Source organism: Spea bombifrons, chromosome 5 (genome assembly GCF_027358695.1).
Source record: "Spea bombifrons isolate aSpeBom1 chromosome 5, aSpeBom1.2.pri, whole genome shotgun sequence".
Lineage (NCBI taxonomy): Eukaryota > Metazoa > Chordata > Amphibia > Anura > Pelobatidae > Spea > Spea bombifrons.
The window spans coordinates 87,578,129-87,596,602 of NC_071091.1; the positions used below are offsets into that span (position 1 = coordinate 87,578,129).

The 18,474-nt window shown below is 40.2% G+C and overlaps 1 protein-coding gene across 2 annotated transcripts in view; it reads right to left on the bottom strand.

The window, feature by feature from the left end:
• Positions 1–14: 14 nt before the first annotated feature.
• PDE7A (phosphodiesterase 7A) overlaps positions 15–18,474 on the bottom strand; it is a 41,565-nt gene continuing 23,105 nt past the window's right edge. The window contains exons 1-13 of one of the 2 annotated variants that reach the window (XM_053468371.1): positions 14,983–15,075; positions 9,960–10,020; positions 6,661–6,744; positions 6,043–6,194; positions 5,210–5,273; positions 4,703–4,798; positions 4,115–4,215; positions 3,672–3,803; positions 3,380–3,471; positions 2,860–3,004; positions 2,422–2,518; positions 1,654–1,734; positions 15–607 (exon numbers count right to left, since the gene is read on the bottom strand). In XM_053468371.1, the coding sequence (XP_053324346.1) occupies positions 432–607; positions 1,654–1,734; positions 2,422–2,518; positions 2,860–3,004; positions 3,380–3,471; positions 3,672–3,803; positions 4,115–4,215; positions 4,703–4,798; positions 5,210–5,273; positions 6,043–6,194; positions 6,661–6,744; positions 9,960–10,020; positions 14,983–15,042 (1,341 nt within the window). In that variant the 5' untranslated portion in view covers positions 15,043–15,075 and the 3' untranslated portion in view covers positions 15–431. Of the gene's footprint in view, positions 608–1,653; positions 1,735–2,421; positions 2,519–2,859; positions 3,005–3,379; positions 3,472–3,671; positions 3,804–4,114; positions 4,216–4,702; positions 4,799–5,209; positions 5,274–6,042; positions 6,195–6,660; positions 6,745–9,959; positions 10,021–14,982; positions 15,076–18,474 lie in introns of those variants that run through there. The other variant, XM_053468370.1, reaches the window with a different exon arrangement.

Sequence of the window (18,474 nt, forward strand, 5' to 3'; positions counted from 1 at the left end):
TTAATTTTTTTTCTTTTTGTCTTCTTCTTAAGAAAGAAAGAAAAAAAAAAGTTTCCTTTTAACGTTTAGAATAAAGAAAAAATAAAGTAAAATAACCTGTGGCACATAAAGAACGTCCTGCAGTTTGCAATCAGTCACTGCTGTGCTTTGCATAATCAAGCTTTCATACAAAAGCCAACTGAGGTATGTGCATATTGCTCTATGTTCAGGTCTTGATGTTTATTTTCCGCTAATTTAAAAAAAAAAGTGAACGTTAAAGGAAAACTTGTGAATAATGCTGGCGTTAAAATTTACGCGAAAAACCTTGGCAATCAGGATAGATTCTCTCTCACCAAGAACTTTTCTTTCCGTACGAGACATTAAAACCCGCTTAAAAAGGTTGTCCGGCGGTTGGTAGGTTCATGGTGCGTGGTCTTCCTGAGGTAAGCTTATCAGTCCGTATCGTCGAATGCCGGGTCGGCCTCTTCGCTGCTCGAGCGCTCCTGTAGCATTCCCTTCCAGCTGGCTTTGTTGAGCCCAACGTGGCCAAGCATTGTCTGCGACAATCTGGTATTGCTGAATCGGGCCCACTCCACAAACAACGGCTCCACCAGGTACGTGATGAAACCTCGGAAATGAGAAAGCAAGAGACGCCTTAAATTAAAGCAAAAAGTATCAAGCGCTTGCGCTCGCCATTACATTCTACTTTTCTAGTCCAGGGGATCGGAGTCTAAAAACGCAGAACTTTACCCCCGCTTTATAGCTTCACAAGTAGCAAATGTTAATCAACAGGGATATACTTCTGGCCCCTATGGAGATTGCTCCACATCTGAAACTTGGAAACCCTGGAATGACTTTTTACAACTATGGCCTAAAGTATTTTTAAGAGATACTGATGACAATACAACGTTTTTCATCGGCGGCAGCACTGTGTGTTTTAGCAAAATGTAAGAAAAAAGATGTCTAATAATGAAATGATATAGTCAGCAGGCCCATCTTGCAAACAGGCAGCAAGGGAAAGGCCCCTGTACAGATCCAGAAGGACCGACAGGCAATGGGAACGCACACTCAGCTTGCTTCAGACTGCCCTGCTTCATGTGGAGCCGCGCATCTGGAACAACCAGTGGGCCGATAATTGTGAATAGGGCTACAGTACACGTACACTCACTAAAGCTTTGGACAGATTAAGCTTTCCTCCATACGGAGGAAGCTGCAGAGACTGATCCTGATTCTTGTCCAGGCCCAGACTAGCCATCAGGCACAATGGGCAAATGGCTGGTGGGGTACTAGCCAACAATGCCCCATAATTCTCATTCCTGATACTGATCTGCCACTACAGTGTGTGGTTGCCAGCCTGATACACACAATGTGTGGCATGTCCAGCCATCGGCCGCACTTACATCTCTAGGTGGCCGCCAGCTTTAAAGTGCCAGGGCTTTTCCTTATCACCAGTCTGGGCGTGGGCACAATCTGATTTTGTTCATGTGAAGCTTTAATGTGGATCAGATTTAAAGAAATCCAGCCATGTACACTCTTGTCCCCAATGTACCTCACTGTAATGTCACCAGTTATTTGCTAGATAAATGCAGACGTCCATGCGCAAATACAATGCATAATAAAATACATAACACAAAATCTGGTTTGAGAGTAACCACATTTATCTCGCATGCTTACCAATCTGGATATTGGCAATGTTAGATGTATGCCGATCACACAGTGGGCTGAGATCCAGTTTATATTTCCTTTCAACATCACCTAAAAAAAAATAATTAAAACATGTTTAAAATACGCATATTTCCCTTAAATGTCATGGTATTTATAAATCCTATAAACACAATGCTGCAATAATGTATTTTTAGACATATTTGACTTCATGGAATTAATAACTTGCTTCCTATCATCTTTGAAAACAAATAAGGAATTCCTGATGCTTGTTTTCCCTTTTGAGTCATTCATTAAAAGTGGCATATACTCATTTAAGCCATTCACTAAAACGAGATGAGCTCCCATGAGACCAATCTGCTTGGATAATGACTTTTTACAATAAAGAAAGAAAATCCTGGTAAAAGTCTGTGCAGTCAGCAGTACTTAGCAATTCTAATAATTATGCATTAATACAAAATGTTACCTCATTCAAAAATGTTTCAAAGAATGCTTGTCATGCGACACAAAAGCAGAGACTAATAGGCTGTTGCAAAAGAAAGCGAAAAGGAAGTTGTGTGTTTCTATATAACATCTTGACAGATATTTGAGATAATCCCTGAACTTCAATGATTTGATTGAGTGATTTGTCTGATGAAAATCTATCCATCAAGAACCCAAGGTCAAGCCCTGGGACGTCTGATACCTTCTTAGTGGATCGACATGGATCATGTGAGTTTCGCAGATCTCAGAGATCTGGTGTACAGATACACTACGGGGTTATAACCTGCAGTTACTTACCTTGGTAGAAAAATTCCTCCGTGACTTTTTCACTCCACTGCTTGCTCAGCTCCCAGGTCCGGCACGGGTTACAGATATCTGCGCACTTCAAAGCCATCTGGAGTTGTGGAGGAAAACAAATGTGAATTTTACAAGGGGTTCTGAACACATCAATAGCAGCAGCCATGTATTCCTTGCAAGCACTTATATATTATATATTAGGAAATCAGCGATCACGAAAAGATTCATAAAGCTGCTTGAAACAATAAAGATAGGCGAACAAAAAAGACCACCACGACAAGTGGGAAGGAACCTAGACGTGTTTGTGGGCTTCTAAAAGTATACAATGAGAATGAATATCAGTAAGGCTGTAAAAAGTAACCCGTGTCTCCTGACCAATCTCGCTAAACGCGCATTACACCTACACCGATTTAGAATTAGCACAGATTAAACAGGTACCTGTAATATGAAATGCCGGTGTGCAGCATTCTCCAGACATAAGTCTTCTCTGTCCAGATGCGTCCTGAACTGGGAGAGGTACTCGTTTTGTCGACTGATGTCCGTAGCAAGAATGATTGAGCCTAACTGGCTCTCCATGTGTTGTCTGGGAAATAAAGACACCAGATAAATATTCATCAAGAAATCTGCATCGAAGCAGAAGTCGGAATTACATTTCTCTCTGTCACTTATTGATTTTATCAATGCATTCAAAATACATCACGTAGATCTGCTGAAGGCAAAGACCCTTCCCTCTCTTGATTTTTGCACCGGCTCTAAAACAAGCTACGTAAGATTAATAACGATAATGAATGGACGTCAGAGAGAACGGTGTGCTATTTAATTATTTTTCCTAATAAGCCCATATTAGCACATGCTAAACAGAGAAAGTCTATACTATAGTGAAGAATCTTCCTATTTTTACACTTATTTCGGATTAGAAATTGAAACATAAAAGGAGAAAGCATCCATTACATCTCACCTGTCTTCTACAGACATATGTGCAAACAAACCCGATTCTCGCAACAAGCCCACTGCAGATCTCCAGTGGTGGTTTTCTAATACTGAGGTATTCTGAAAAGCAGAAGGTATAACATCACAATGCTTTCTCTCATCCATGGGCATCAATCACATAATATAATTATATATTATAATACTGTAATGTACAGGGAAATGATTAGTATACAGGTCCCATCAAACACTGCGTGCGCGGCCCCTATAATAAGTCACCGACATCTAATCAAACATTTGCCCCGTCTATTGCAGCCAATTACCTTGTATAAAGTTGCTAAGTAGTGGTTTGTTTTTATTAGAAAAGATTGATTTACACCAGGATGATCCAAATCGTGTGTTGCAGCGGCAATCAAACCCAGCAGGATATCCCATGGAGTAAGAGACTTGGCAAGCTGAAACAAGCAGACACGCACATCATCAACACGGTGACAGAAAACATATTTTATAGCCAAATCCCATATTACATTTGGCCTGCACTACATTCATTCTCGTCAACCCCGGAATAATAGAAACATTTTGATCCAAGACTGAAACCCCCCTCCCCACCCAAAAAAACCCATTTTAGATCTACTTTACTACACATACGTAATATGGAACATGATACAGAGATATTAGAAATCATGGATTACATAGTAACATTATATTATATACACACACACACACACACACACACACTATTTCCAAGCAGAAAAACATTTCTTACCTTAGGTTCTTTTAAATAACAGTACATGGCCTGAGTCACATCGGCAGCGTGGACTGCATTGTGATATGGATTTTGACTGTGATAATCTTCTTGAACCATAACTAAGGAAAAAGACATTTTTGGCCATACAGTATTATATAGTTATACACCACACCAACGCATGGTTAATGGTACTCCGTACCAGCGACGGATTGAGGATTAAGATAATCTCTGGCAATATAAAGGCCAGCATCTGATAAGTGACGTACATGCGCCTGCACAGCACAGGGAGCACGGAAGGTACGTAGAAGACTGGCCACGGCCTACAAGACATTTGGGCCAGTTTACTGGGTGCCCAGACAGGGCCTGCGCCATAGAACGCGCGGCAGAAGTACATTTATACCCAGCATTCCCAACTGTCATAAATAATTAAGGTGATGAACACACTTACTCTTTTTAGAACCTCCCTAAAATACTTAATTCTTTCAGGTATTCTGTCTTGGACAGATCTTTATAATCTTATGAATGATATAATTAAGATTGCATTTTTTATATATATATAATTTTCTCTCTCTTTACTCGATCTGCAGGTTAAGACTATTCACTTACCTAAAAACCTCCGTAGCTTCACCATGTCCATGTGGAAATGATCTATCAGACCATGGTGGCTCAAGAGATGAAAGGTTAGGGTAACGAGACTGTTTCCTAGGAAAGAAAATGAACAAAAATAAAAAATACAGTCCTGAGCGTTTTATAGAAAAGTGAAAAGGTCGAAAAAAAAATATCTATTTTTCCATATAAACTGAGAGCATCCGACCAACACAGAGCGTTATTTTTATATACAGAAGAGGGTTACGGGGTGGTCTCTTTAACCAGGGACACACTTAGGAAATATAGCAGAGAAAAAAAGTCACATGACCTCCAATAAACAAAATGGACAGATATCCATGGTTTCACCCCGGTGACCCCACAAAATTTCTGCAATGCTACTAGTCAGAATGATATATGTTGGTGGAAACTCAGAGCTGGAAATGCAAAATCAACCTTTTTGATAGCACAAATATGCTACGTTTAGCCAAACGATAAAACAATGATAAAAATAAAACTTCTACTAACCATTTGTTAATCTATCAAAAAGAAATATATCAAAATTCCAGTTTCCAACTTTTTCCAGCATACACTGAAAAGAAAAACAAACATGGTTGAGCACAGAAAGGCAACACTTTCTTTATAAGTAATTCACACATAAATGTTCTCTCACACGCACGTCGATACGCGTTATGTATTTAGAAGAAAAGTACTCTGTGAAAAATGAAATTCTGCATGAACATTGGATAACTCCACTAAGCAAGGCTCCTGTTATCAGAAGGCCAAAAGGTCATACTCGGTAATTGAATACATTTTCATGAATTCTATCCAAATCTCAAATGTGCATGCTTTTCATTTACACTTATCTTCATAGCTGACATAAAAAACTAATCATAGAATTTTAAAAACGGAAATGGAAAAACAAACATTCTTTAGATCAGATTTTTGTTCGCTTGTTATAAGCGTGACTGTATGTATGACTTTAGTCGAATGTCAGATGTAAACTACAAATACCCATAAAGAATTCACACCAGCAATCCGCAATACACAATACTAATTCTGGCAGCAAACCAACATTAAGGCTACGAGGAAGCATAACGTGCTATATAAATCCATGAGGATATTTAAAATACATTCCGCATAACACATACCTTAACATTAAGTACTTTAAGGATTATAGCGTGTTCACATCTAATCAATATTCCTCTGGTGAGATTCTTCAATGGAAGTTCAGAAACTAATAGGCAGCTACGTAAATCCTTGGAGGATCTGAATAACCCACCTTTTAGTTTGGTTTAGCCTAGTGAGAGGTTAGGCATAGTTTCCACAACTGGTAATGGAAGGAATAAACTTCTACAAACCTTGGCTTGTCCATTGTAATCATCGTCCAAAATGTACAACGAGTTTTGTGCATTTACGCCACGGAAGAAGCGAGAGGATCTTAGGTACCGCTGAAAACTTAGCAACCTCCGAATGTTTCTTGCGGACAATGAGATTTCTATCTCTGAATGCGCTGCGGGTAAAAAAGAGAACAAAGCAACAATGATTCCCTAATTAAGAATAAAAAAATATGATTAAAAAGAAAAAGAAGGCAAAGACTTAAGACGCACAAGGCTGTGAACTAAAAGAATGGCGTCGTTCTATTTATTCCTGTAGGAAACAGAAATTAGGAAGTAGACCTTTTCTCGCTGTGCTATGAATGAATGGAAATCGTCCTCTAACCCAAGAGAGACATACAAGCCGATACAAATTAATACTTCCCCATTTACAATCCACAGCTAAAACACATACGAAAGGGGATTCTACTGCTTTCTAGTGCTAACGGTCAACAGTAAAATCCTTCATGTGCTTAAAACCACATCAAATACTGTACCGGCAACACGGCATCTGATAAATGTATATTATAAGCGGCACTTTATTTGTAGTCGGAGACACGGTGTGGGTTATGTATGAAGATATTGTGGCCCATTGCTACTCACAGTGCAAAATCCGAAAGTCAATGTAAGGATGAGAGCCCCGTCTTTCAGATTCAAATCCAGCTCGACTTCTCACTCGGACATCTCCTGATTAGAAGACAAATGGGGAAGGCTTATCGTCACAGGAACTTTGTGCGGATCAGCAAGTGAGCAAAGCCCCTCGGCCCACCATCTCCATCCGTCTTACACATCGGGACTTTCAGACATGCACTCACATGCTCCCAAGTCAGTGGATTTATTATCCCTGCCTAAGCAAACGAGGCCAAAGCATGTGCTAAGCATTCAGATGAAACCAAAGTGTATGCTCTCACAGGATAATGATACAAGGCGCTTCCACGGACAGAATATTAACGTTCATTCGGTAGTCTAGCTTGCCCTGCAGTAATGGTTACAGACAGGGGAGTTGGCACAATATACAAGGCTTAGCATCTAGAAATGGTAGCTTTTAGCAGATCAGCTAATTTGATTCCATATCAGAAAACAGCACATCCCCGCTGACAATTACTTACTTGCACTCAGCTGTTTGAATATTACACAAGAGCCTATCAAAATACCAAAACTCAGTATTAAACATTTTACAGTGGCAAATATATAATGTCTGACAATCTTTTTCTTAAAAAAAATAAAAATAAAAAAGCTACATACAATTTTTTGTTAGACCCTAAACCCTTATTCTCTGCTATTCACGAGAGTCACCAAGCTATTGAAATGCGTTTCGAGTGGAACGTTCTTCAACACTGCTGAAGATAACCATCAGTCCCGACATCCTTGGACAGCTCTTTGGTCTTGGCCATGGTGGAGAGTTTGTATTCTGATCCTTTACTGTATGTGCTCCATTTTGGTTTGAGCACTGAATAAAATGGTTTGTGTAAGGGAAAAAGAAGGGCTAATACGCTTAAACTATGTTTAAATTAGAGCGGTCAACTACCTGCTCACTTGGAGATGCCTGGGATGTATTTAGTGGCAGACATTACAACACAGGATAATGTCTAAAGTCAAGCAGAACACATTCGTCATGCCAATAATACGGAACCAGATCACGCGGTGGTTAATAGACTAAAAATTAAAGATCCAGTAAAGCATATGCCTTACTACCATATACGTAGAGTTGTATTCACTAACCTGTGAGTTTGCAGGGCAGCGGTTACAGTTCCCTAACTATACACCATAACCAAGCTGGCCCTGTATAATGCATAGTTGATATGAGCCATCTCACTGGTGCAACTATGCATTATACAAGGCCGATTTAGTCCTAGTTAACAACTTGAAATATTCCCAGGTTAGAAAGCCCACTGGTTCACCGTTCAAACATTTCACAGATTTTGCTATCCACGTGCTGACCTTTCGTAGTGCGGCGATATCAAGGAATCAAACCGTGTAACTCCCCTGCAATCTACCGGTCTAATAACTATACCCCGAAGCTTACGAGAGACAGACTTGTGTGGCAGTTGGTTTCATCTCCTGTAATGCAAGTCCTAAAAACTCATCATCAAATGGTTCACACCTATGTAGACAGCCACGGCTTAAGTCACTTGCCACCGCTTGCTTACCTTCGCGCAAACAATCTTGATAGGGAAAAATTTTAAGTGGATTTCTAGGCAGCGGTTTGTAAAGTGTGAGGATACATTAAACACTAAGCAGACACTAACAAGTTATACAATGTCCTCATTACAACGGTAAATAAAATACCGAAATCCATAAAACTACAAAGAGCAGAACCTAAGATAAACACTCTTAACGGGAGGCGCGTTAGACGAACACTCGATCTCTTACTCCCCCAGTTGTGCTGCATTTAGCGAGTTACTTTATCACCGCAGCGAGGTTATGCACATTTTGCTTTCCTTCGTTATAATAAAAGTTAAATGGGACGCTCCAGCTATTGTCTGCACTTAAACACCCCTTAAGGACACACTGGTCAGGAAGGGAAAGTCGCTTGCCCACCCCTTAGTGGTGTCCTGCTCAAATTTAACCTCTCAATCACATTACATAAGGGAATTATTTGCTGTCCCACAAGACTCAAGCCTTTGAAGAGCCCCTCTCAACAATCTCACCACTCATCATGCTCAGCCAGTGCTTTCTACATTAATCCCAAACTCAAAGAGTCGTTTAAGCATTACCGTTATTTATACATCGACAAAGGCTCTGCATTAAAAAAGGGATGTTACGGTCTCTGAACACAAATAGGGGTTTAATGACTAGGGCATCAACAACTAAGGGTTAAAACAGTTGTTATAAAGTAACAATTGTGTTTGACACTATCAGTTTCCTCAGTGCTCAAGCTTATTACAGCAAATGTTCTGCCCTTTATAAGACAGGCGAGAGGCCCATTTAATTGTATGCAGTATCCTTGTAAACCCATGGGGCTTGATCCCAAGCGCCCTGTGCGGAAAGCACTCGATTTCATTTCAATGGAAGGACTTTCCCGACACGGCTTCCCAAGACACCTCTGTTTTACTCAACAGAGAACTTAATGGTCAATACCAATACAGGCAGCTAATATTCCATATAAAGCACTTAATACCCGAGATCCCAGGGCATACAATAGCCAATGTATTTTTAAACAAACAGGCTAAGATAATGAATGTCCCAATCCTTTTGGCAGCCCCTCCTGATGGCCTTCTCTTGAATAAACTTCACGATGACCATACGTTTCTTTAGAACTATACACACAACCCACTGCACATTGCTGTGTGACGGCATGGGCATATACACTGAAAACATATCAATGTTGCCGACTAGATTTCTAAATTGCGATACTCCTGAAAGGGCAGGTTGAATCATTAGTGGTTATAAACACAAGGTAACCACATTGGAAAATTCACCGTATCCGCTAATGCCTTTGTTACATCACTCCGGCCAAGCCAAGAGACAACACGCTGACTCCCTTTATCACGTCTGACCACGGCGTGTCCCATGCAGAGCCTAATTTCATGAACTCAAGGAAAACATGGAGGCGCTCAGATGCAAGCTTAACCCAAGCTACGTAATAAGTTTTCAACAAGACAAGACAAGAAAAGACTTGATAGAGAATTTCTCTCCTTTTTTAGGTTAACTTTCACCCTTTGTGTTTTAAGAAGCACACATGGGTCATGCAGCAAACCTCCAGGATTTTCTGTGTCACTTCTCAAGCGGTGGGGAGAGATCAACAGACAACCTCTGGTCGCATTACAGACTTATTACATAACATGAACTTTAACTGTAAGGGAATTCAGATTCATCGCGTACCTGTACTATAAAAGAAAATATCCACAAATAACCTACCCTCCGAATAAGTACAGATATTGGAAACAGATTGTTCTTACCTAGCATACGAATGTATAATGCCGTTTGGTCTGAGCTGTCATAGGAAATTGCACCTCGTCTCTGAAAGAAAACAAAAACATTTATAAATTTATAATAAGATATATTAAGATATATTAAGTGGGCTTGCTGAGCACATATTTTTGTTAGTATTCAGTCCCTATTTGCGTCACGTTCTCATACGCCCATCGACCTTGCCATGGCAAAGTGGGACCATTTGAAAGGTCATTCTGCTGCCAGTATCCCAGACGCCTGGAAGTTTTGTCCACTGTAACCTAAAGCCAGGTATGCCTAAAGTAAGGGTGTCGCATACAATGGAAGTGCCATAATTTCTTATGTAGTTCAGTATTGTGTAGAGGATTAATTTTAACATCCAACCAAAGAATAAATAACAGCAAAAGGAGGCCTCTGAGAACCTCCTGAATCCCAGGAGCCAAGTAGCCGAGGCCATTTTCTATGAATCTAAACGGGTGTATAACTGGTTCCTGGACACGTCTACAAAAACAAAGCAGGAATTCAGCACCTATCCAGCAAACACCATTCAAGAACCACCTATGGCATCAATATTGGGGATTCCCAAATACGCACCTGGCTTCTACCTTTTACACATTTCTTTATCGTTGTACATGGGTTTCCTACGTTTGACAAAGCGTTGACCTCCTTTTATATTTTAAACATTCCTTCCATGCTGCGCTAACCAGCAGAAGTGTTATTAAGACAAACACAGAATTTGACAGTAGACGAGAACTATTCAGCTCATCCAGTCTGCCCGTTTATCCGGATGCTGAGACTTAAATCAGTCCTTGGTCCTGTCTTCGATTCCGAATAGTGTCCTGCCTATCCCATGCGAGTTTCAATTCCTTCACTGTATTACTTTGCTGGGATGCTGCTCCACTTATCTACCACCCTCTCTAAATGAATGCAGACTGATTGACGCTACTGCTGACGTCAATGGCGAGGCACGACGTGCACTTAAGCATTCTTCCTGCTTACACTTCCGAGTTTCAGTGGAGACCTGGGGTTGGGGAAGGAGAACGTAGTGCGATTTTCAAACCACAGTAAGATGCATTGGACTCCATGCTACACGGACTCCAGCATGTCTTTAAATAAATTACGAACTTGACTGTGCAGACTCTGCAATGAAAGTCTGAGCGATTGCGCCCTGCATTATACTGTACGCGACAGCCAGTCTTTGGCACACCGGGGACACACACACACAATACCGAAACCAGCATCAAGCGAGAGATAAACTTACTGTATACGGGAAAAATATTTAGTGAATAGACAATCTCTTCGATACCGTTCAAGAAAACAGGCGTGTAGCGAAATTCCACCTTGTGGGAGACTTAAAGCCGCCGCTTATTATAACAGATTTCCAGTTTATTCAAAAGTGGAAGAGAACAAATTGCAACATTATGACTCAAACTCCACGGCCGTCAGAAAAGCTAATTGCCGGTAATCGTCAAATCATTTTCAGTTCATTGATGTAACTAATGAGAAGACGGCCTTTCAGACCTAGACTCCGAGCTCAATACCATCTTAATTTAGTTAGCATTTCTTTAATCGGGCGATTAACTCGGGGTCACACACTTAAGATACTAAAGAAACCGACTTCAAAAATCTCACCCCAAGGTCATTATAATTGACATGGAGATCATACTCTAGCAGTTCGGGGGCAAGAGGTACCTAAAACTTAATAGGACTCGTGATTACCCTTTATGTACGCACCCAGCGTTATAGCGGATATTTAAGTCAGCGAGAATGACGCAGGCCTAGCTTTCTAACTTGAAATGTATAGCTGTGCCAAGACGTAGAAGCCAACGTGAACCCGATCATCTGGCCATTGTAAAAACGAGCCAGCCACATTCCTTGCCTTCTCCTCATTTAAAATACCATCTTCTGGCTAAAGAAAAACACCGGATGAGACAAATTACAACAATCTATCAATATAATATACAACACTTTAACCCCTTAAGGACAATGGGCGGTACCTAAACCCATTGAAAGCAATGCATTTTGAGCCCGTACATGTACGGGCTTTGTCATTAAGGGGTTAAAAAATATATATATATATATATATATATATATATATATATATATATATATATATACTTAATATAAATATCAATTAATAGCGATAAGAGTCATATGAGTGTTCTGGGAGAGAATAGAAGAAACGCCAGCGCTCACGTCAGTCCGAGACCTGCTGCTTTCCACAGTACAGAAAAAAAGGCAGCATTTATTTCAGGATTTGCTTAAAATGACGCAGGCAAATACACAATTATGTTACGCATGTAAGAAAATGAAAAGACTCTTTAAACATGGCCTTGACGGGGGGAATTCTTTTACGTCAAGGGCTTTACACAACCTTTATAAAAAAAAGTCTCCTTCGCGTTGCAATGTCAGCTTTTCTACTCAAATATCCCTGCAGATTTGCTACTTTATGCTGCGTATTTGTTCTGCTGAAGCTCCTGGAATGCCCTGCCAGTTATTGTAGCACCACACTTCCTATTTCGGGCTTCAGCTCATAGCCTTATCAGCCAATTTAAATGCTAGTGGATTGTAGGACATGCTGCGTACAGTACTTTCCACTCTGCGGCCGAGACATTAAAATCATCTTGGACATGAGCAACTTATATAATCCATTAGAAAATATAACATTCACTCAAATGTATATATCATATTGCATTGCAGGGAGGTGCAGAGGCAGAAGGAAGGGTAAAAAAAAATTTCCCCATCCATTCATTAAAATAGACACCTCTTTGACATTACAAAGTGGCAGGATAGAGGACCGTGAGCAGATCAGGGTGCACGCTGACCCTAAAGGGATGATTACTAGGTTCCTGTAACGGGTACACAGCATGTCCAATGCAAAGCTCGATGACTGGGTGCCCTAATGTGCACAACTGTATCTACATCATACATAGTTGTGTGGGGGGGGTAGATCTTCTGAATTCTATGGGCTTACATATCAGGACATAATAATAACAATCATCTGTTCCTTAGCAGGTCAAAAACTTAGGTAAAATACAACCAGAGATAAACACATGACATATTACACTTATGATTTATTCAACAAAAATAAAGCCAAAATGAAGAAGCCATGTGTGAAAAACTAAGCACACACTTACTGCTTCCATAGGCATGAATATGCCAAGTAGCAGACAGGTACCCAAATCTCCAAGATTATATAACCCCAAGAAACAGGTCCCTTTATATGAAAACCTCATGGATCCACACCTGCCTATGACCCCCTTAGTACGCGAGTGATGATCCAATGACAATACAGCATCGAACCATTTAGGGACTGATTAGGGAATGATTTTGATTAAAATCAGCTAATATCAAAAAGTGTGGGCTGTAACATGCAGCATTGGTTCCACCGCAAAAACATGAAGAATGGAGTATTCTAGTTTTTTTCAATTTTTTCATTATCCTGTTCGAAATGGTAGATCCTGATTGAAACTTTTGTGTTGCGCGTAGGGGAAAAAAAAAAACCTTTTCCCCTTATGCATGTGCTTCCAGTCAATGAGAAAGGCCACAATCAAGACAGGGTTTTTGTTTTTGATTAATGAGAAGACGTGAGAAAACCAAAAACAATTTTTGTTAGGTGTTGGTTCATGGGGAGTTCTATTATGACAAGGATGCACTGAATACACACCTGAACATTTACAAACCAATTGCTTGCACATCACCAGGATCAACATTTTTGGCTCCTCTATATGGAAGGGGGATGAAAAAGTTGTGTAGCGATTTTAGGGATCCATAATATATCGTAAATCAAATGGCTTAAGGGAGAGCTCCCACCAACACTATCACGTCCAAAATGAGCTCAAGGATATTGTTTTCCGTTTTAAAACAATTCGGGTTCACACAATACAATGTTTATAGACGTCTGTACGTAAGCCACGAATATGCGTTGTTATCTTGGCCTGTTCTACTACGCAAACAAAATTAAACACCCTGAGTCGTTATCATACAGTGTTGTGGTACACCATAGACTGGCTCAGTTTTGAAGGTCAAAGCCCTTTTTAACACATTATATGCATATTGGAGCACATTGTTGTGCCCTGCACACTGGGTGACACTGTGCTCAAAACTGAAACCAACATCGAGTGAGAACTGACTTTATGATAGGCTTTAAAACAATTTTTATTTTATTTATTTTTTATAGAGAAAAAGGCATAAGAGGACACAGACATGTAGTGTGCTTCAAAACATTTAATCCTAATCGCAGAATGCTTGCACCAATTTACATGTAGTATTTATCAGGCACAGATTCCCTGCACCAGGATTAACAGATTGAAGCAGATTACGTCAATGATTTTACACCACGGTGCACATATGTACACAAACTGCATTTACCTAAAACGATTGGCTGCAAAATTGACTTTTCAACTGAAACAATCATTGAGGTTTAATATACCATAAAAAATAAACTTATGCAAAAACCTATTCTTTGAAGCCATGGATGGGGTCAATTATTATTATTTATAGATGCATAAAGCACCGTCATATTCCGCTTCGCTGTACAATCTACACACCAGAACCAAACACCAATACATTTTCATTGCAGGGGTGCATGTGACCCTGTGTTTAATTACGATGGGGGGGATTTTTGGAGCAGTGACCTCTTTGGTAACCATTTGATTTCATACAAACACTGATTATATCAATTTACTGTAACGTTTTACATATTTTGCTATGTGTGTTCCTATACATTATATGACCATACAGCCACAATCAGAAATCATTACTGTATCCTTTGTATTGATGTACACAGCCATTTTTAAACTAAAATCTTCCTTTTGCTTTTCTAATATTGGACCACATTATACAATCCCCATTGGCCCAATTCTTTACAAGAGCTTGGTCTTATGATTATCAGAGCAGCTGCTTAGACAAAGCCATACAATCCATAGCCAACAGTCTGCAGACTTCCATTTTTCCGCAAATATTTTGAATAAGAGTGTGCGCGATTGATCGGAATACCAGTTAAAATAAAACAGCTCTACGAATGCTTACCTTAGAAGTAATCCACTTGATAATCATCAATGCTATTGACCAGATTAATGCAATGCCCATCGAGTCACACAAAATACTGAATCATAATAGTCCTTTCTTCTCCTGCCCCCCGTAACGCGGGCAACAGCAAAAGCTTTTCGGGCATGTAACCAACGAGTAATCTGGGACATTAAACAGAAGGGTTCTGAGTGACTCGAGCTTTAAGCAGCTGCACTAACGTTACAGTCACCTGATTACCATGAAAGCGCCTGCATCAAAATGTACTGCCCCGCGTACCTCGCTGATAAGCGAGAGACCACAAACAGAACGTGAGGATTCCTAGAACTCTGGAACACTCTACTAAAAGCACTTTATACAAACTTACTGGCAGCGGCAATAATACGATTATAAGACGACCCTGATTATAAGACGACCCCCCAAAATCTGAATATTAATTTAGGAGAAAAAGAAAAAGCCTGAATATAAGACTACCCTATAGGAAAAAAGTTTTACTAGTAAATATTAATTCATGTAAACTAATTTTCATATTTAATAAAACCTACGATTGAGAAAAATATATTTTTTATTTCCTTTTATTTGCCAACCTGCCCCCCCAGTTATGCACATCTGCCCCCAGGCTTGCCACTCTGCCCCCAGAAATGCCTTATACCCCCCTATTTGCCACTCTGCCCCATGATGTGCCTTTTAACCCTCTATATGCCACTCTGCCTCCAGAAATGTCTTATACCCTCCTATATGCCACTGTGCCCCATGATATGCCTTTTAAAGGGATGGATAGAGAGAGATAGAGAGATAGAGATAGACAGCCAGTACATGCTGAAACCTGGGGATGTTAGAAGTGTGATTACAGCCTCCCTATGCCATGCTACCACCCCCACCCCCCTTACACATCCATGCTATCACACACACACACACACACACACACTTAAATACTCATTCATTCCATTAATCACACATACACACACAGCCCCTTCCTTAACTGCAGATCTCCCACTCGCAGACTTCTGCAGGGGCCCGGCTGTGCGAGCAACTTCTCTGGCCCCGCCCCCAGAGGAAGGTGGGGGGAGGTAGAGTTATGTGAGGACTGTGCTAGCTTCCTGTTCTGCTGCTAATAGCACAGACGCTGCTCGCGATCAAAGCCCGGTAAGCAGCACGGCCGAAGCAGAATGAAGTCTGATAAGACGACCTCGATTATAAGACGAGGGGTATTTTTCAGAGCATTTGCTCTGGAAAAAACCTCGTCTTATAATCGAGCAAATACGGTAATTCATTAGCCCAGAAGAAACTAAAAGTTGCCCAAGCAGCTCCCTTCCTGTTACGAGACAGAGGCATGGAGGAGTCTGGAGAACGGCGGATTCACAAGGTACGCTTGCCGAAGTAAACGTAATCCCAGGAAGGAACACCATAGCCATAGCCCAATTATCCCTCCCACACGAAAAGCCCCTTACCTTCCAACTACTTGACTGGCTCTAAAAAGGGGAGGACTGAGAATACACCGAAAAAACGACAAGAGCAAACAAAACCATTAGAGTTTGCCACTATATCGTGTGTGTGTACACACACTAATTTAATATATTTATATATCATGCGTAACCCATGGCGTACGTCTCAACAATCACCTGTGATCACTGCTCCGGTGTGCAGGCCAACTATGTTGGCGTGCCCAGTATTAAAGGCTGCAGAAACATTTCTGGGCTTCTAAAATCCTTCCTAGGGCCATTAATAAATTAAGACATTAAAGGCAAAATGAATTATATTTTTACATGACAGTAATCATTTCAACACAGTACTTAATTGTATTGGTTTGTCAGTTGTAGTTGTCATACCTTTTGCATGTATGTACCGTATGTATGTACTGTAAGAAGTGCTGCGTAAGTCGTTGGCGCCATATAAATAAAAGACAAATACACGTGCAAAGAAAGGTATCTTTTCTCTAGTTTAATTGTCTTAAAATGAATGTAAAGATCAGTTGGTTTATAGGAGGTTCCAAAGTTAAGCCAGAGGAAAGTCAAAAGCCTGATCTTATTTTAGAACAGTTCTTCATCAGCTGGGCCGCTCACACTCTTTAGCCTTTTTTTAAAAGCACAATAACAAGGTGTTTAAGGTAGAACCCCCACCACACTTTTATATCCTTGAGTTATTGACATATAGCTGTAAGGAATAAGTGCATGAAATGTGGGGATAAACGCCAACGTTATCCATTTAAGGCTTTTTGCGACAAATCAAACACTCACCTACCCATGATCTATTTCAAAAGCTAGTTCTTGGGACTTTTTTTTTTCCCTCCTCTCCAATCAGCACAGTCAATAAACATTATTTATCACGCAAGTTATATTCAGCAACACACTTCACAATTACAGCTGCTGTGATGAATTTTGTTACCTGATGCTCTGAATTTTGTGAAGACATTTTTCCAATGTATCTGCTATGGTGTCTCTCTATGGCGTAATTATAATGCAGGGGAACATTTTTAATGCTTTTTTTTATTAAGTGTATTTTAGCACAACTTCATGGTTTTACGTACCAGAGTTACTGGTGCCGGTAAATTTGACTTGAATGTTCAGAGACATCTGGTGGTCAGACAGACCCAGAAGGGAATACATAAGGAACTCAGCAGGAGCATGAGAAAGCAGAGACCACATGGTTCCTAACCTATAAAACAAGCAGCATGCCAATGATATTGCCATAGCCCTTTCTTTAACCCCTTTTAATATGGTTTCAGAAGAAAAAAACATACTTAAATGCAAGACACGATAACTTGCCCTGATTTGTTGTATTTGTTGCCCAGAAAATGGGCGGCTGCAGAAAAGGATATGTTCCGCATTATCCCTATAATAATGAGTTCATTGGGGTAATGGGAGAGGGATGTGCAAGTACTTCTTGCACACTTTCAGACAGGAGTGTACATTGTGCAGAGATCCTTATCTGGGAATCATTAATGCTAATTAGAAGGCTAATTAAAATAAGCTGATTAATAAATATATTTGACTAAAACACATATAGGAAAGTTTCTGATCGCATTTGTTATAAGACCGGGGGGGGGGTGTCAATCTCCTAGGACTACTCAGTTTTTCCACGAGGTGGAAAATATTTAAACAGTTGTTAATCATCATCCTTATAATCAATACATTTCCGAGATGGGAAAGCTAATTTTACACTAATTATATCACAATCTCCTCGGGATGCTAGTGCCTCTCGGACCAACACAGCACTACTTCCCTATAAATACACACAAAAAAACCCTAAAAACTTTTAACATGTGCATCTTTGGAATGGTGCCCAGGTGTCATACCACTCGTATATATACGCTTATGCAATTATTCAGCCATAAAGTACTACGTCCATCTGCTTTGTTATTCTCCGCTACATATTACAGAAGCTGTATTTCTGTGCCAAACGCATGTGCACCCAATCAAGCAGGGTCAACGAATTCATTCACACACAAGTTACCTCCTAGTTATGCCTGAAAATGGCCTCTTATTACCCTGTAGT